The 14,559-nt window shown below is 35.4% G+C and overlaps 1 protein-coding gene across 1 annotated transcript; it reads right to left on the reverse strand.

Annotated features, from left to right (window-relative positions):
* Nucleotides 1-2,887: 2,887 nt before the first annotated feature.
* LOC136799524 (elongator complex protein 6-like) lies at nt 2,888-13,205 on the reverse strand. The gene is made up of 8 exons (XM_067056237.1): nt 13,089-13,205; nt 5,588-5,646; nt 5,342-5,420; nt 4,681-4,751; nt 4,359-4,456; nt 3,952-4,126; nt 3,476-3,619; nt 2,888-3,027 (listed from the first exon to the last, which is right to left on the reverse strand). Exons 2-8 carry the CDS (start codon nt 5,642-5,644, stop codon nt 2,911-2,913), a joined length of 741 nt encoding a protein of 246 aa, XP_066912338.1. The 5' UTR covers nt 5,645-5,646; nt 13,089-13,205; the 3' UTR covers nt 2,888-2,910.
* Nucleotides 13,206-14,559: the final 1,354 nt, after the last annotated feature.

Raw genomic sequence — 14,559 nt, forward strand, 5'->3', positions numbered from 1 at the left:
TTGAGTCTAAGTAAAAGATTGTTGTGAGTGTTTAACAAAATAATTGTTTTTACAACAGTCATTATGTTTATGACCGAGTTTATGACTAAAAAGAATTAACTTTCTTTACAATTTTCATGACGTTAAAGCCCCGTTAAAGTTATTGAGAGTTGTTTATTTGTAAAAGTTATTCATAAAAGTACATGTAGGCAAAAACAGCCATTGAATAATGTGCCCAAATTCCTGATATACCCGGGGGTCACTCGATTTCGAAACGACGGTATATGCCGCGTAAAATCTGATTTTCAAAACTGTACCCTAACAGTGCAGTTCAATATGGCTGAAAAAGTACCCTTTCAGTAAATTTTCTCTTGATTTACCCAACCCTTATAGTGCACTATAATTATCAGACAATAGAAACTTGTTCAAACAAGCGAGAAGTAAAAACCTTTCTTTTTATCAATTACTTTGAATTTGTTTCAAAATTCGACCCTTGCAGAGCAATCTCACAGAAACACACCCTTACATTACATTTTGGGATGCTGAAAAACCCCACCCTTAAGCGCGGCACATGACGTAGGCCAGATCATATGAGTGCCCCCGGGCCAGTTATATTGAAGTTTTTACAAGATGCTCACATAATTGGTTATTCAAAACAATAGAGATGACGCGTTCTTTGGAAAAATATAATAAATGTTTTTGTTTGAATAGTTAACGACCAATCCAATGACAAAAATTCTTGTAAATGTTCAATTTGTTACCCCCCGGGCTGATATACCATGGCAATTATACCACGGTAGAATTTTTTTTCAAATTTTGCCTTCAAAGTTTGATTTTTTTGTCGCTCTTGTTGTTATCAAAGAAATTCATTAAAATAAATCTATTGTCAATTTTATGAACAAATTTTACGAAAAAAAGAAAAACATTCGAACGTGTTCGATTATGGGAAGTGTTTTAAGTGAAACGTTCGACTGTTGACATAATTTATGTTTTGTTTTTGCCTCTGGGTATATAATAAAACATATATTCAATAAGTTTTGTTGAATAATTCCTGATATACCACGGCTATTATATCATGGCAGAATTTTTTTCTTCAAATTTTGGTTTTGTCTTTTGGGTCTCGACTTTCTTTTTCTAGACGAACATAGACTGGGTTAAGGGAAGGTTTGCCAGGGTGAAAAAAAATCTGTTAAGGTTTGACAAAGCTATGATTTTTGTCAAGTTTTGGCATTTTTTGCCTCAGTGAAAAATACCAAATCCTATTTCTACTGTTGAAATTGAATACAGAATAAATGCCCACCAACTTTGTATTGAACATGACTGGCGATGTCAAAATATATCAGACATCGAAATGGAACAATCGGCACTTAAACGGCTAAATATAGTAGAAATTCGGCGAAATGATGCAGTACCTCATAAAAAACCGAGGGATTTCACAATTTGAACAAAATATTCAAAGATAGAAATGACTTTTCTATTGCTCCGAACGATCGACTACCTTGGTAATTTCAATCCTGCTATCCTGACAGTTTGAACTTTTCTTGAAAAATTAATTTTTAGAGAAGAAATGAAGTATATACAATCTGTACTTCTATATAAAAGGATAACAGGGTATTGTCTCTTTAAAAAGCAGGATCCAAAGAGTGTCAACGAGTCAACGACCTCTCCACACGCATATCTGTGAGCGACATTTTCCCGCCATTTTATCATTTTCAATTTCTTGCAAGCGTCTTTTCAAACGACGAAAAGTACCACACAGCTCTTTTTGTTCGCCATATTTCTGCGAAGACAGCCTAATTTTTTGGAGGACAAGTTCTTTAACAGTATCTCTCAACATCAAGGCTCGTTCATCCTCATTGCCATTCGTGCGTTTCATGTTTTCCACTGTTTGATCGTTTCGTGGGGATTCTTCTAACGGCATCTGTCGTGCATTCCATATGGTCCGTCCTGTAAAAGAAGAAATAAAACGAGTGTATGAACAAATATACTTGAAAGTTGTTTGGCGTACACCATGAGAGCATGCATTAACTAATTAGTAATCAGTTACGTGTTTCATCAAGTTCGTGAAAATAATAATACGGTGATAAGTGACGCGGAGACGCAATCGGCAATGGTTTTAAAACTAATTGATCTTAAATGAAAAGACTGGACTACCAAGCACAAGTATAACCAATGAAATAGAACGCCCTTATTATCAATTACCTTTCGTCGTGTAAATGAGGAGGAGAATGGTTGGAAAAACTTGATAGTTCATAATGTTTAATAGGTCAAAATTTAAATAAGCTGAATGAATGAATGATCATTTTTTGCTGAGAAAGGGAGCGTTTTCATCGAATATATACTGAACTGAATTGAACGAAACAAAGAGTAGTTACTGTATACACCAATGTGGTGGGAAGTTATGATAACATAAAGAGGAAGAATCGTTGTTCAAAACAAAATACCTCCTTTACTAACTGCTACGACTACGTGGTTTGTGTTTTTCAGTTCTTGTGCGTAAGAGCCCCTGATATCAGGGAAAAGATAAAAAGAAGGATTTCGAAATTCATTTTTAATCAAAGATACTTAAAAGTTTTTGGCCGGTATATATCGCTTTAAAAATGACGTTAATGTGGTCTGCAAAATATGTCCATATCATTCCATTGAAACTTTTTGAAAATATTTTTTCAAGCATTTCCTAGTATTTTATAAAGATTTGGTATGATATTATGGAAACTATTCTTCAAATGACCAACATTCTTTCATTTCCCTTCCGTTCGTTCGTCTTAGTTATCTTAAGAAGTGTTGTATTGCCGAAATGTTCACCCGAAGAAAAAAATAGCCCTCACATTCTTGCTATGTTTAATGTTTTAGAAGTGATGCGACGAAACGATGTCTAGAGATAAATGGACAAATCAACGATAGGTTACCTGTAGCAAACAAACTTGATGTTCAAAGCACAGCACTCGATGTGCCAGGTGCAAAAGTCCGCATGTCTCGATCCATCAGTTTGAAGTGTAACACCTTCTTCGACGTCGCGTATGGGTTTTTGAAATTATACACTTGCATCTAATAGTGTAGAAAAAGAAAACATTAAAAGTATTTCAACAGTCAAACACCTTTTAAGTTACCTTAACATTGCTTAAAATAATTTTAAACATAGGGAAACAGTGAAAAGAAACAACGGTCCAACTACATGGTGACGACATTCGGTCATTTTTAAAGGTCACCAAAAGAGAAGGCGCATCAAAACGCTCCCAATCTCACATCATTAACCTCCGCAGCATTTTCTGTGCCACCCACCAAAAAGCAGTTTTCAACCAAAAAAGCTGAGACATTATCAAAAAAACTTCGCAAACAAATTTTCCCTTGGTAACAAGGGTGCAAAAATCCAACAGTCTAACTCCGAAGTATTGGCCAAGCAGCCATGAGGCTAATGAAGCTGCCCCATAAATAAATGTAAAGAACTATAAGGATACTGATTATGAAAGTAATCAAATGAGAAAACATAAATCACCTCTCCTGAAAGATCTTTACTGTAACCCGTTCTCAATGCTTGGGCATTGATGTGTAGAGAAGCATATTGTTGAAGTCTTGACGAGAGCACGGCGTATTCATCATCTTCCATGTCAGCGTGACTCAACAATAAGAATGAGATGTTCTAAAGTGACAATTATTTTGTTTATCGTCCACCTCTAAGCAAAACGTCATAAAAAGGAGAAAGACTGAACGAAATAGGGGAAATTAATTTCTGCTAAGTTGATGAACGATAAATCATGTATTCAACGTGAAAATCGGATATCGAATATCGAATATCTGCTTAATATTGACTGCTGTCGTTGCTGTCTGTGATGTTCTTATTTGAATAAGAAGCTCAAAATTGCACTGTAAATCGGGTATATTCTCGCTTAGAATGGGGACAGGGCGGTGGTTATGGAGTCTACAATTTTTAACGATATTCATACGATTTAACTAAAGCTTACTAAGACTTACATGTTTCTCGGACATCACTTTGCAGTGATGAACAAAATCGAAAACGTTTTGAGTGGAGCATCCAATGTTGAGGAGGGCAGTCAGATCATCTATGACAAACAAATGTCCATTCTGATGCGTCGATGTGCTTGTTATTGCTTCGTCTACTATTACTGTTAAATCTTTCAACGGCGAACTGAAATAATTGCATTAAGAATTACTCATTATACTGTCATTGCCATTCAGAGGAAAAAATGGGTCCATTCAACTATAATTAAAAACACTTTGCTTGTGTCCTCTTTTTTCTACCCCATCCAAGAAAGCGAGCTTAAAGAAAACCTTTGACCATTATATCACTGGCACAAGAGGTGTTAGGGAGCGCTTGTTCAAAATTTACCCATCAAAAGCTAAAGGTTTCCGACACGAACCGTTCATTAGTTTTATCTGTAAAGGCATCACAAACATATTGGAGGCCGTCTATGAACTTCAATCTGCCATCTTTCAATAATTGTTGCAAGTTTACTCCCTAAAAGAAGGAGATATATCATTGAAATCAGTAGAGAAGGATGTCTGAAATGAAAAAAAAAAGAAGCTTTTGATCATGATACAAATTTAGCAGACCTAAGCCTTAGATGTTTAAACCTTAGCAGGTCTAAACTTCTTTTCAGATAACTTTACACTTATTCAAAATATCAAAATTATAGAATATTCTTAGAAAATAGCAGAACATTTTTGATACAAATTACTAACCAATTTGTGAGTAGCGCTCGAGTAATGTGTTTGAGTTTGTGCCATGCCAAGGATTGAGATGCTCCCATTACCTTTTATTTCAAAGACAAAGAGTAATTTCAGAGAGATGAATAGTTTCCTTTTTCATTTAGATGTTAATGGTCGCCCCGGGGGGGGGGGGTTACTTAGGCAAATGGAGGGTACGGTATGTGCCGCCCTTAAGGATACCTTTTTTTGGACTTAGCCAAAGTCCCGCTAAGGGTCGGAAAAATCAGAAAATCAAATTTCAGTCCCACTAAGGGTTAGAAAAATAGGAAAATTTCAACTTTTTACCCCCTGAGATCGAAATTTGGTCAAAATTGGTCAAATTTGACCCGCTAAGGGTCGTAAAATTCCCAAAATTTTCCTTTGTTTTCTCCTTTTTAGTCCCGGTAAGGGTCCAAAGTTCGAAAGTCGGGCGGCATCCCCCGTCAGCTCGCAACCCTAGTACCCCCCCCCTGGGATGGTCGCCTGCAGGGCGTTACGTGGAATGGACACAATATCCGCTGACATCCATCAGTAAAGCAAAGAATAGAAGGGATCAAAATTAAAACATTTTAGGGGACCCTGATAACTTATACAAAAAACTTTGAAATTAAAAAGGTTACCAAAATAATAGAATCTCGAAAAAGAACTCACTTACTTTTAGTAAAATGGGATATGAAATGGTGGATCAAAAAGTTGCCATCAACATTCACATCAGTAACCACGATGAAATTACTCTTAAAAAAATTGAGAAAAAATGTATTAAAATATTTTCAATCACGTATATTAAAAGTCAGGGCTTCAAAGCAGCCGAGCGGAAATGGAATTGAAACAGGAGGTGTTAATGTTCAATGAATAGTCAATGCGAGAAACCGCTGAAAGATATAAATTATAAAGAACATACTTCACGACAACTTTCGGAGTCAAATTCAAGGATGGCATTGAAGTTGCTGTAAACCATTACTAAAAATCAAACAATGGTTTCATTAAAAGAGAAAGACAGAAGCAAGGGGCGACGAAGCAATTTCTTGAATCAGTGTTTTATCTTCTTAAAGACAATTTCTTTATTTAGATTCGATTTTTATGCTAAGAATGTAATTTGCTCTGACTTCCCAGTATGGCGCGCCAAAGCGGAAATAAATACTATCTCTTTAAAACAATACTATCTTCGTTTAAAACATACTATCTTTTTAAAAAAATACTATTTTCGATTAAAACATACTATTTTCGTTTAAAACATACTATCTTTTTTAGAAAATACTATTTTCGATTAAAACATACTATTTTCGTTCAAAAAATATTATTTTCGTTGAAAAAATACTATTTCCGTTTGAAAAAATACTATTCTCGTTTAAAACATACTATCTTCGTTTAAAAACATACTATCTTTTGTAATGATACTATCTTTTTTTAAACAATACTATCTATTTTAAAACGATACTATCTTTTCGAAAACAGTCTGGAAACGAGGTTGGCACGTCTTGCCTCGCTCATTTTAAAGTTTGCATGCATGACCCGCGCATGGTGGGACGGCGGGACCATTGAGTTTCAAGCCCGAAGGGCTAGAGGTCAATCTCTAACCTTTCTCAGGCAAGAAAAATTGAAGCCTTAAAATATGCGACGTATTTTTGATGACGGATTGAATCTAGCAATTCCTTTGTTTTCGAGTGATATATTTTTCAAAATTAAGGGGTAAATTTTAGTGTCAATCTGTCATTTGTGTAAAAACCAGGCGGATCGCTCAAGGCCGCGCAACTTTGGTAGGATTTGTTTGGCTTCAAATCCTACCAAGGAGATTGACCTCTAGCCTTCGGCTTGAAACTCAATGGGCGGGACCATGCTTGCTGGATGGAAAGAACAACATGCTTTATATGGAAATGGCGGAACAGAAAGTCCTAAATGTGGTGAAAACACCTAAATTTGGTGAAAACACCACTGTTTTGGTTTTGATCTCAATGTTATGTGGTCATGTCCTTTTTTTCTTCTATTGATTATGGTGTAAATGCCTGAAAGCTGCTTTAAATGGAGTAGGGAGCCGGAAGCCATCTTGTTATGTTGGTCCTGCATGTGGGCGGATGAGGCCATATAAAATAAACACGAAAAACCAACACCCATTACACGCCCCTCAAAATGAAAATTACACAAATTTGAATAATCGAGGCAACCTATATTCGAAAAAAGATAGTATTTTTTAAAAAGATAGTATTTTTTTTAAAAGATAGTATTTTTTAAACGAAGATAGTATGTTTACAACAAAGATAGTATTGTTTTAAAAAGATAGTATGAAAGATAGTAAAAATAGTATTATTTTTTAAAGATACTATGTTTTAAACGAAAATAGTATTTTTTAAGCAAAAAATAGTATGTTTTAAAAAAGATAGTATGTTTTAAACGAAGATAGTATGTTTTAAAAAAAAGATAGTATGTTTTAAAAAGATAGTATTTATTTCCGCTCTGGCGCGCCATATCCCAGAGCCTTGAAATCGACTTCATTTTTTTACGATTACAAAAACTCTATACTTTTCCTTATAGTATGTTTGTTTACTGAAATATCGAGTAAAAACAACTGTATTTATTTCCTTAAGCTGTGAAATTTCCTCAATTTATGATGGTATATACTTTTGAAAGCAACTCTTTAGTGGTATCTTTGTAATAAGTACTTCAGAGTGTAAAAGATGTATATTAAAAATTGAATACTTCATTCTTATCACAAGTATGACGCTTACATCGATTACTTAAGAGCTAGATTCTCTAAGAACCAGGAGACAGATTTGGACAATTTTATTGGTAAGAAATTTAGTTTGCCTTTATTTTAGGATATTTTGTAGAAAATATATAGTGAAAAAACTTAGAATCCTAAACTTTCCATAATCCATAATCCACAATTACGGGTTTAGGCCTAGTTGAAGTTTTCGCGTTTTTTTTCAAGTGTAAAAGTCTGACTTTGCTAATTTTTTGAAAAAATTTTAAGTCTCAATTATTCAGCCTAGGAGCACTTTAGGATTTTATTTTTTACCTATAGTGTTCATTTACTAACAAAGATAAAGCATTGAAAGTGAACATTTGAAGTGTTTCACTTAACCTGGCCATGCTCTGCTGTCCCTAAAAGGTGCTAAACACAAAAAGTGGAATATTTTCCTTGATTATTCAAGAGCTGTGACTAATGTAGGGAAAAACTGTAAATTGTTCCTGATAGAGAAAGTTGCCTGGTTCAAGAAAAAAATTTTTCTCAAGCCTGCATACATAGTTATATATATATTATGTTCACATAGGTATCATCTATGTGATCTATAAGCAGGCTTGAGAAATTTTATGTTTATTTAATGTCCAAAAACGACATAAGTTTGGCGCAACAAACTGGGGGCCTCGGACATGGTTATTTATACGTCAAAAGAAGTATATTAGGATATAATTTCAGAAATGCCTGTAATAAAGTCAATATTTTGTCTTTTTGAGAAGTCAGGGAAAAAGTAATCTCCAATGTTTTTCAATTTTTCTGATGACATCAGTAGAATTTGCAAAAATCTACTTTGTCTGAATAAATGATATGTCACCTTTTTTTAAAAAGCTTTTCCCATGCATTGCTTCCTCTCAATAGGATGCATCTAAGGTTTCATCCTATTTCGATAATTGAGCCCCCCCCCCCCCAGTCGACCCTCAATTCACGTATTCACGTGCAGATTTTTGCCAATTCACGTATTCACGCGCAAAAAAACCCATTGTCACGTTCACGTGATAATTTTGCTGTTAATTCTTTTGTTAAATGATTGTGACCTTATTGGGCTAAGTATGGCATTTTTATGGCATCTTTTAAAGCTGTTTGACTTCTATACCAAACATTTTCGCCAAAATGAAGTTTTTGCAGTTTTGTGATCTTATTTTCGATAGCGTCGACCCTTTAGGGCAATTTTTTAGGTCTGTCACGCCAAAGTTAGAAAGAACTAACACACCCCTGTGCCACAGACCCGTGGACCCCCCCCCCGCCGCCCCGGTGAAAAAAAACGCTCCCGGTAGAAAAAAAATCCTTCAATTTCAACCCTACTGGGAAATTGCTCGGGTTTTATCCCCATTGAAAATTGAATGGAAAAAATGGTGCCCCAAACCATCCCCACTGGAATTTTTGAGCTGGAAACAATAGAGTTTCTATCCCCATTGGGATTCCGATAGAAATTTTCATCCCCACTGAGGGAAAAGGTTCCACCGGGGTACTGAGACAGGGATGTACTACCTCTCTGGCGTACACGGTGGTATAAACCCTGCCTGAATTTACTTTTTAAGGCAAATGCAAAGTTAAGCCTTAGCTTTAAGGATTTCCCGCCCAATTTTCTTCGTCGCAGACCCATATAAAAATCTTTTAAATTGAGAATAAATGTCAAATCGAGGTTCGCCGCCGAAAACATGATCTGGAAAGTCGCAGGCTTCAAAGAGATGGTGCAACCACAGAGCGCAAATTCCAGAGTTTGATCCTTGTCTCATAGAAGGAAATATCAATTGGAAAGAAGAACGCGAGCGAATTTTCGCTCTTTTATTGGTGAGAAAACGGTCTTAACACGCTATTGTTACCCAAGTATGCAATCTTGGTCACAAAATTCATTTAAAATCTTTGATTATATTCAACACTGACTATTTACTGGCAAAAACCTGGTACGGCGAGTGAAGTACCTGTCGTACATGAATCGGCGTCACAAGAGTTTTTTCTGAATGCTTGATGATGCATTCATACAAGATTTTTTAGAATTACCTACTCATTGAAGGGACAAATACCCTTCCCTGTCTCCAAGTTAGTGCGGTATCATTTTGTGTACTGCATTTAGTAACAACATAAGTGACTACTACATCAGTAGCGCCGACGGAGAAAATTTTCTCATTTAGACTTTTGTTTGGCTCAAAACGCTCTGGTTAGATGCAGTATTTGCATCACAAAAGTTTTCATTAAATATTACAAAATGCGCCCTCAGTAAAGTAAGGACAAAATATTTGTTTATCTTTAAACTTTATAAAGTTTTGATTATTTTGAATAACGCTACAATGACAATACGTCAATATGATATGGGAAATTATGCGAGCGAAGCGAGCAAGAAAATTTTACAGCGTTTTCACGTTCACGCTGATATCTCGATTCACGTATTCACGCGCCGAAAAAGTCCAATTCACGTATTCACGACAGAAAAAAGGGTCATTCACGTGTCACGCCAACCCCTGGGGGAGCCCCATAATTAAAGTCTATTCACGATAAGTGTGCACTAAATTTTGACTTGCTTGTTATTTCTCAACCAATGCTTCAATCTTAAAAAGTTTGGTATCGTTGGAAAGGTAGGAAGGAGCTTATTAATTTACTGTTAGCTTTTTCCGTGAAATTTGAAAAGAACATGAAGAAAAATGAAGAAGAAAAAATTCAACTTTTTATGGATAGGTCGTATAAACGTAATTTTTACATCTTTGGAAAGCTTAAAGCTTGGCGATTTCAAAAATATATACTTTTACTAGGAAATATAATTTGAAATTTGCAATATTTAACATAATGTTCAGTAGATTGTGTGTTTTTGAAAAAAATTGAGATTTGAACAAAATAGAAAAACCGGGGGTTACAAAGTGGTTTCTTATTAGATGTAGTAATCACCAATTGATTATGCGATTTATTAGGATTCAATTTCGATGGCTTGTATGAAGGTACTTTAATTACTTCTGCAACTTATTAAACCCTATGGGATTTGGGGGTTGAGATATTTGATCCTCTCGTGCCTAAAAGTTGCTCAAAATAAGCTTTATATTCTATTTACACTCTACATTGTTATATGGCAGTTGAGGGAGAGGTGGGTGTGAGCTGGACGCCCATGGTATATTTTTCTTGTGTACCATAAGCCTCTTACATCATGTCTAAAAACCTTGTCATTATTTTCAAGTTTTAGTTTAAGTTGTCATATTTTTTGTGTTATGAAAAAGAAAATTAGAGATTCTAAGAAAACTTGTGAGCCACAAACCTACAATTTAGAGTTCAAAATAACTTGAGCTACCTAGGATTGAAAGACTTGTCATATTTAGGAGGAAATTTTGAGAAATATCAGTTAGAATATACCTCAGAAAATCATTTCCAGCCACACAGTGGTTAGGAAATTGAATTGTTTTCATTTTTAAGGTGGAAAACAACAGTTATAATATGACCTTATTTTTGCTGCTCCAGCCTACTGTATACTCATGTAACTTATGGCATGTCCAAACAGGACATAAGTTTTTTTGCAGAAAACTGGGGGCTGCAACGTCGCTCAAAGTCCAAGCAGAATTGTTATTTGTTTTAACTAAGGCTGGTCTACGCTGTTTGCAAGCGAAACTTTTTTGGGCATAGATGGTCTATGCATCTATGATAGACCTCAGTTTAAAAAAATAATAATTCAGCGTGAATTTTCATCATTTCCACACTGGTTATACACATATCAAATTGACCCAAAATGATGGTAACTGCTCAAAAACTGCCCTTTACAAATCATAATAACATTTTGACTCCAAAAGTTATCAACAAAAACACGGTGTTTTAATTTCTCTGGCAAGTTACGGTGTGTCCAACTCGTTATGACGTCAAAAACCATGATTTCGGGTATAACTTCAAATTTAATTTCAACACAGCAATTTTGTTAATGTACATCAGAATACGCTTCTTTTGATGTATTATGAGTATCCCCATCATGAGTGCTATTGGGTTGCATTGGATCATGGCAAAGCTGAACGTACCGTAACTTACTCAAGATAGCTAAAAAAATAAAGATAAAAAGTAAGTAAGCGTAAGAAATTAATCGGCTAATCAGTTTATCCTGTCATTAAGACTAGGTAATACTTTTCAGGCCATATGTTAGAAATTTGCTTAGTCACATTTTTGTTTTAGATTTTTAATTCAAAAACAAAGGTGAAAGAGACAAAAGAGACAAAAATTGGGGCACTTAATTGCCTCAATATCATTTAGCTAAATGCAGTTTTGCTATCAAAATGGTACTAGTGCTATTTTGGCTTAAAGGACTACATTGAAGTTAACTTGCATCAGTGGAGGGAAACTTGCATAGCCATCAAATGCCTGACCATTCAAAGCAGTAAAATTTCAAAATAAATCAACTAAGCAGCTCGGCTTGCGGGTACATCTCACTAGTCTGACACTCTCTTGTCCAACAGCAAAACAGTGCGAATCTAGACAAAATTGAATCAGCCTGGCATGTCTTCTCTGACAGTTATTTTGTCTGAATATTGTTGCACGATCTGTTATCATGATAATATACGTTATAAATATCATCATAATGTACGATAGCGTATTATGTGATTAATTAATAGAACTAGAACTAAAATCATTAACGAGCTTCTTCTTTTGTCTCAGCAACCTAACCAAAATTAGGACGTCTTAGAAACGAACTATTTTGCCAACTCTGGTTGCTCATTTGGGCCAACTTACGACCGTACGTACATCCCTCCAGGACCCTTAGACCGGCCAAAATCATTTTTCAAAGGGTTCCATTTTGGGGGTCCAACTTTTGCCCCACTCCCACTCCCTAATTATGACTAGACTTAAAGAACAAATTTATTTCAGATATAAGCCATTTTTTAATAAGCATATGCAGATGTGTAAACAGGCAGGCTTAGTTCCTGTGCTTGTACATCATGCTGCTGTTGTTTTTGCTGAAACAATAATTTGTGGTTTGGTGTTTTTCCCGTACAGACAACAGAGCAAAGTACATACACATAGTAGACGACATGTTGCCTTTGGTGACGACCCGTATGGGCAGCCCCGCAACTGTAGCCGTAGAATATATCCGATACATAATCTTGCTACCGTCATGTGGTCTAATGTCAACATCCCTCTTCTAATCTCAACACCCTTCTTTAGAAATAGGATTAGTAGAAAGGTCTGGAATTGCTTACGGAAACTAAATTTCTTTGCTTTATAGCGACCAGAGAGGAAAAAAACTTTTATCTATCAGTGATTCTGACCTTACTATTATTCCTATTTCTAAAAAATGGGTGTCGGAATCGAAGAGGGATGTCGACATTAGACCAACTTATGGTCTGCTGGAAGTAAGTATAATCTCAAATTTAATAATGTTACCAGTTATTACCAGGCGGTGTCAATCGAACTGTTCGATTATCGAACTAATCGAACTAAATCGAACCCTATCGAACGATAGCTGTTCGATTACCGAACCCAATCGAACACCTATCGAACCGGGAAAATTTTCGTAAATTGGTTCGATAGGGTTCGGGTGACACCGCCTGGTTTATTATTAAAACATAATTATGCATGACATCACTTTATGATTAGGAGATATTTATAATTTTACCACCCGGCATATCACCAAGATATCATCTCAGAAGGACTGCCATCACAATTGAAATTAAAAACAAAATAAGAAAAAAAGTTATCTTCATACCAGTTATGAGTGGATAAATTTATGAACTGAGTCTGTTGTCTTTTAGGAGGCTCAGAGGATTGACCCGGCACGGCAGACTGAATTTATTCCACCATTTTTAATGGATTGCTACACCACAAACTTTTATCCATTTAATGATAAATTACACGAGCTCTAAATCTAATGACGTAATGTTTAAAATGGTAGTCTCAAAATGAAAACAAAAAATATGGCAGTATCATCAATTTCTGAATTTTGGTCTTTAGTCAGAATTTTATGTTTTGTGATTTCTTTTAAGACAGAAGAACGTATCACTTTTAGTTTTAGTCAGACGACATTTTGTTAAGATAAATATCTACAATTTTTTATAGACATTTTTAGCATGTGTGTGGTGATGGCTTACAGCATCATCAAACAGTTTGGTAAAATCTTGTGTGTGTTTGTTTGGTGTGATGACACCCTGCCTGGCCAACAAACCGGACAGTCAGGCAGGTGTGTTTGTCTGGCGTGTCCTTTTTGTAAAGTTTGGTGCGTTGACAGGGTCGTTATGTGTGTTCTGTTTTTGATTTAAATATTAAAAGCTCTCTCTCATACACAAGTGTTTCAACCGGTATTCCAACGAAGCCATATTTTTTGGTGTGTACAGAAATTTCGCCCGCTCAAATCTAAACAACAAAATGGTCAATCTCACTAAAGCAAAACATTGCGGCCACGGCATTTCCCTGGATAAAAATTCTGGTCACGTGACCATCCATGATTTTAGACCAATGAAAACGCTTCATTTCCCCGGATTAAAGTTGTGTCTCTACACTAACAAGCGGGAAATGGCTAGAAAACGAGAGAAAAAATCGGGGGTCAAATGAAATTTTTCTTCCTTCTTGCGGCAAACATAAAAGACTTTAAGAGGCCATTTATTCAAGAAAGGGGTGTTATATCATAAATGAATTATGTTAAGTGATATTTTAAGTAACAAGCTCATTAACAATTTTATTTTGAAGTTTGTTTTTAAAAACAGAACCCCCGTGCTATAAGAAAATCTCATTTTCTTAACTTATGGACCCATTTGGAAGTCTTTGTAATACAGATCATTTGGCAGTGTAGTTGCAGCCTATACAAGAATTGGAATCTAAAGTCTGAAGTCGTAACTCCTTGTCAGTGACCCCGCAGAGAAGTTTTTAGTTGGCAGACACTGACTTTAGGTTGGTTTGGAAATCGTTTTATGAAATGTAATTTTCACTTTAGATGAATACTTTTATTTATTTGGATTCATGAAAGGTTCAAGGTTTGTTTACTTTTAATTTCAAATTATTTCATTGATTTATTGAGCTGCAATAGCTGAATGAAAAACGAAGATTTTTGATAGTTATCATCGTGGGCTTGGCCGCCATTTTGAATTTCGATTTTTTTTCTCCTGTACTCGGCAATTTAGAGGTTGTTCGTAATACGCGATTTGGCTTACGCGTAACACTTGTGCATACTCTTTTAAAATTTT

This window comes from Clytia hemisphaerica, unplaced genomic scaffold (genome assembly GCF_902728285.1).
Source record: "Clytia hemisphaerica strain Z4C2 unplaced genomic scaffold, Clytia hemisphaerica genome assembly, whole genome shotgun sequence".
Classification (NCBI taxonomy): domain Eukaryota; kingdom Metazoa; phylum Cnidaria; class Hydrozoa; order Leptothecata; family Clytiidae; genus Clytia; species Clytia hemisphaerica.

Coding starts and splice junctions, on each gene's coding strand:
- LOC136799524 (XM_067056237.1), bottom strand. CDS start 5,644: ATGGTTTACAGCAACTTCAATGCCATCCTTGAATTTGACTCCGAAAGT. Junction 4,752..5,341: donor CATATCCCATTTTACTAAAA/GTAAGTGAGTTC, acceptor TTGAAATAAAAG/GTAATGGGAGCATCTCAATC. Junction 4,457..4,680: donor CGAGCGCTACTCACAAATTG/GTTAGTAATTTG, acceptor TCCTTCTTTTAG/GGAGTAAACTTGCAACAATT.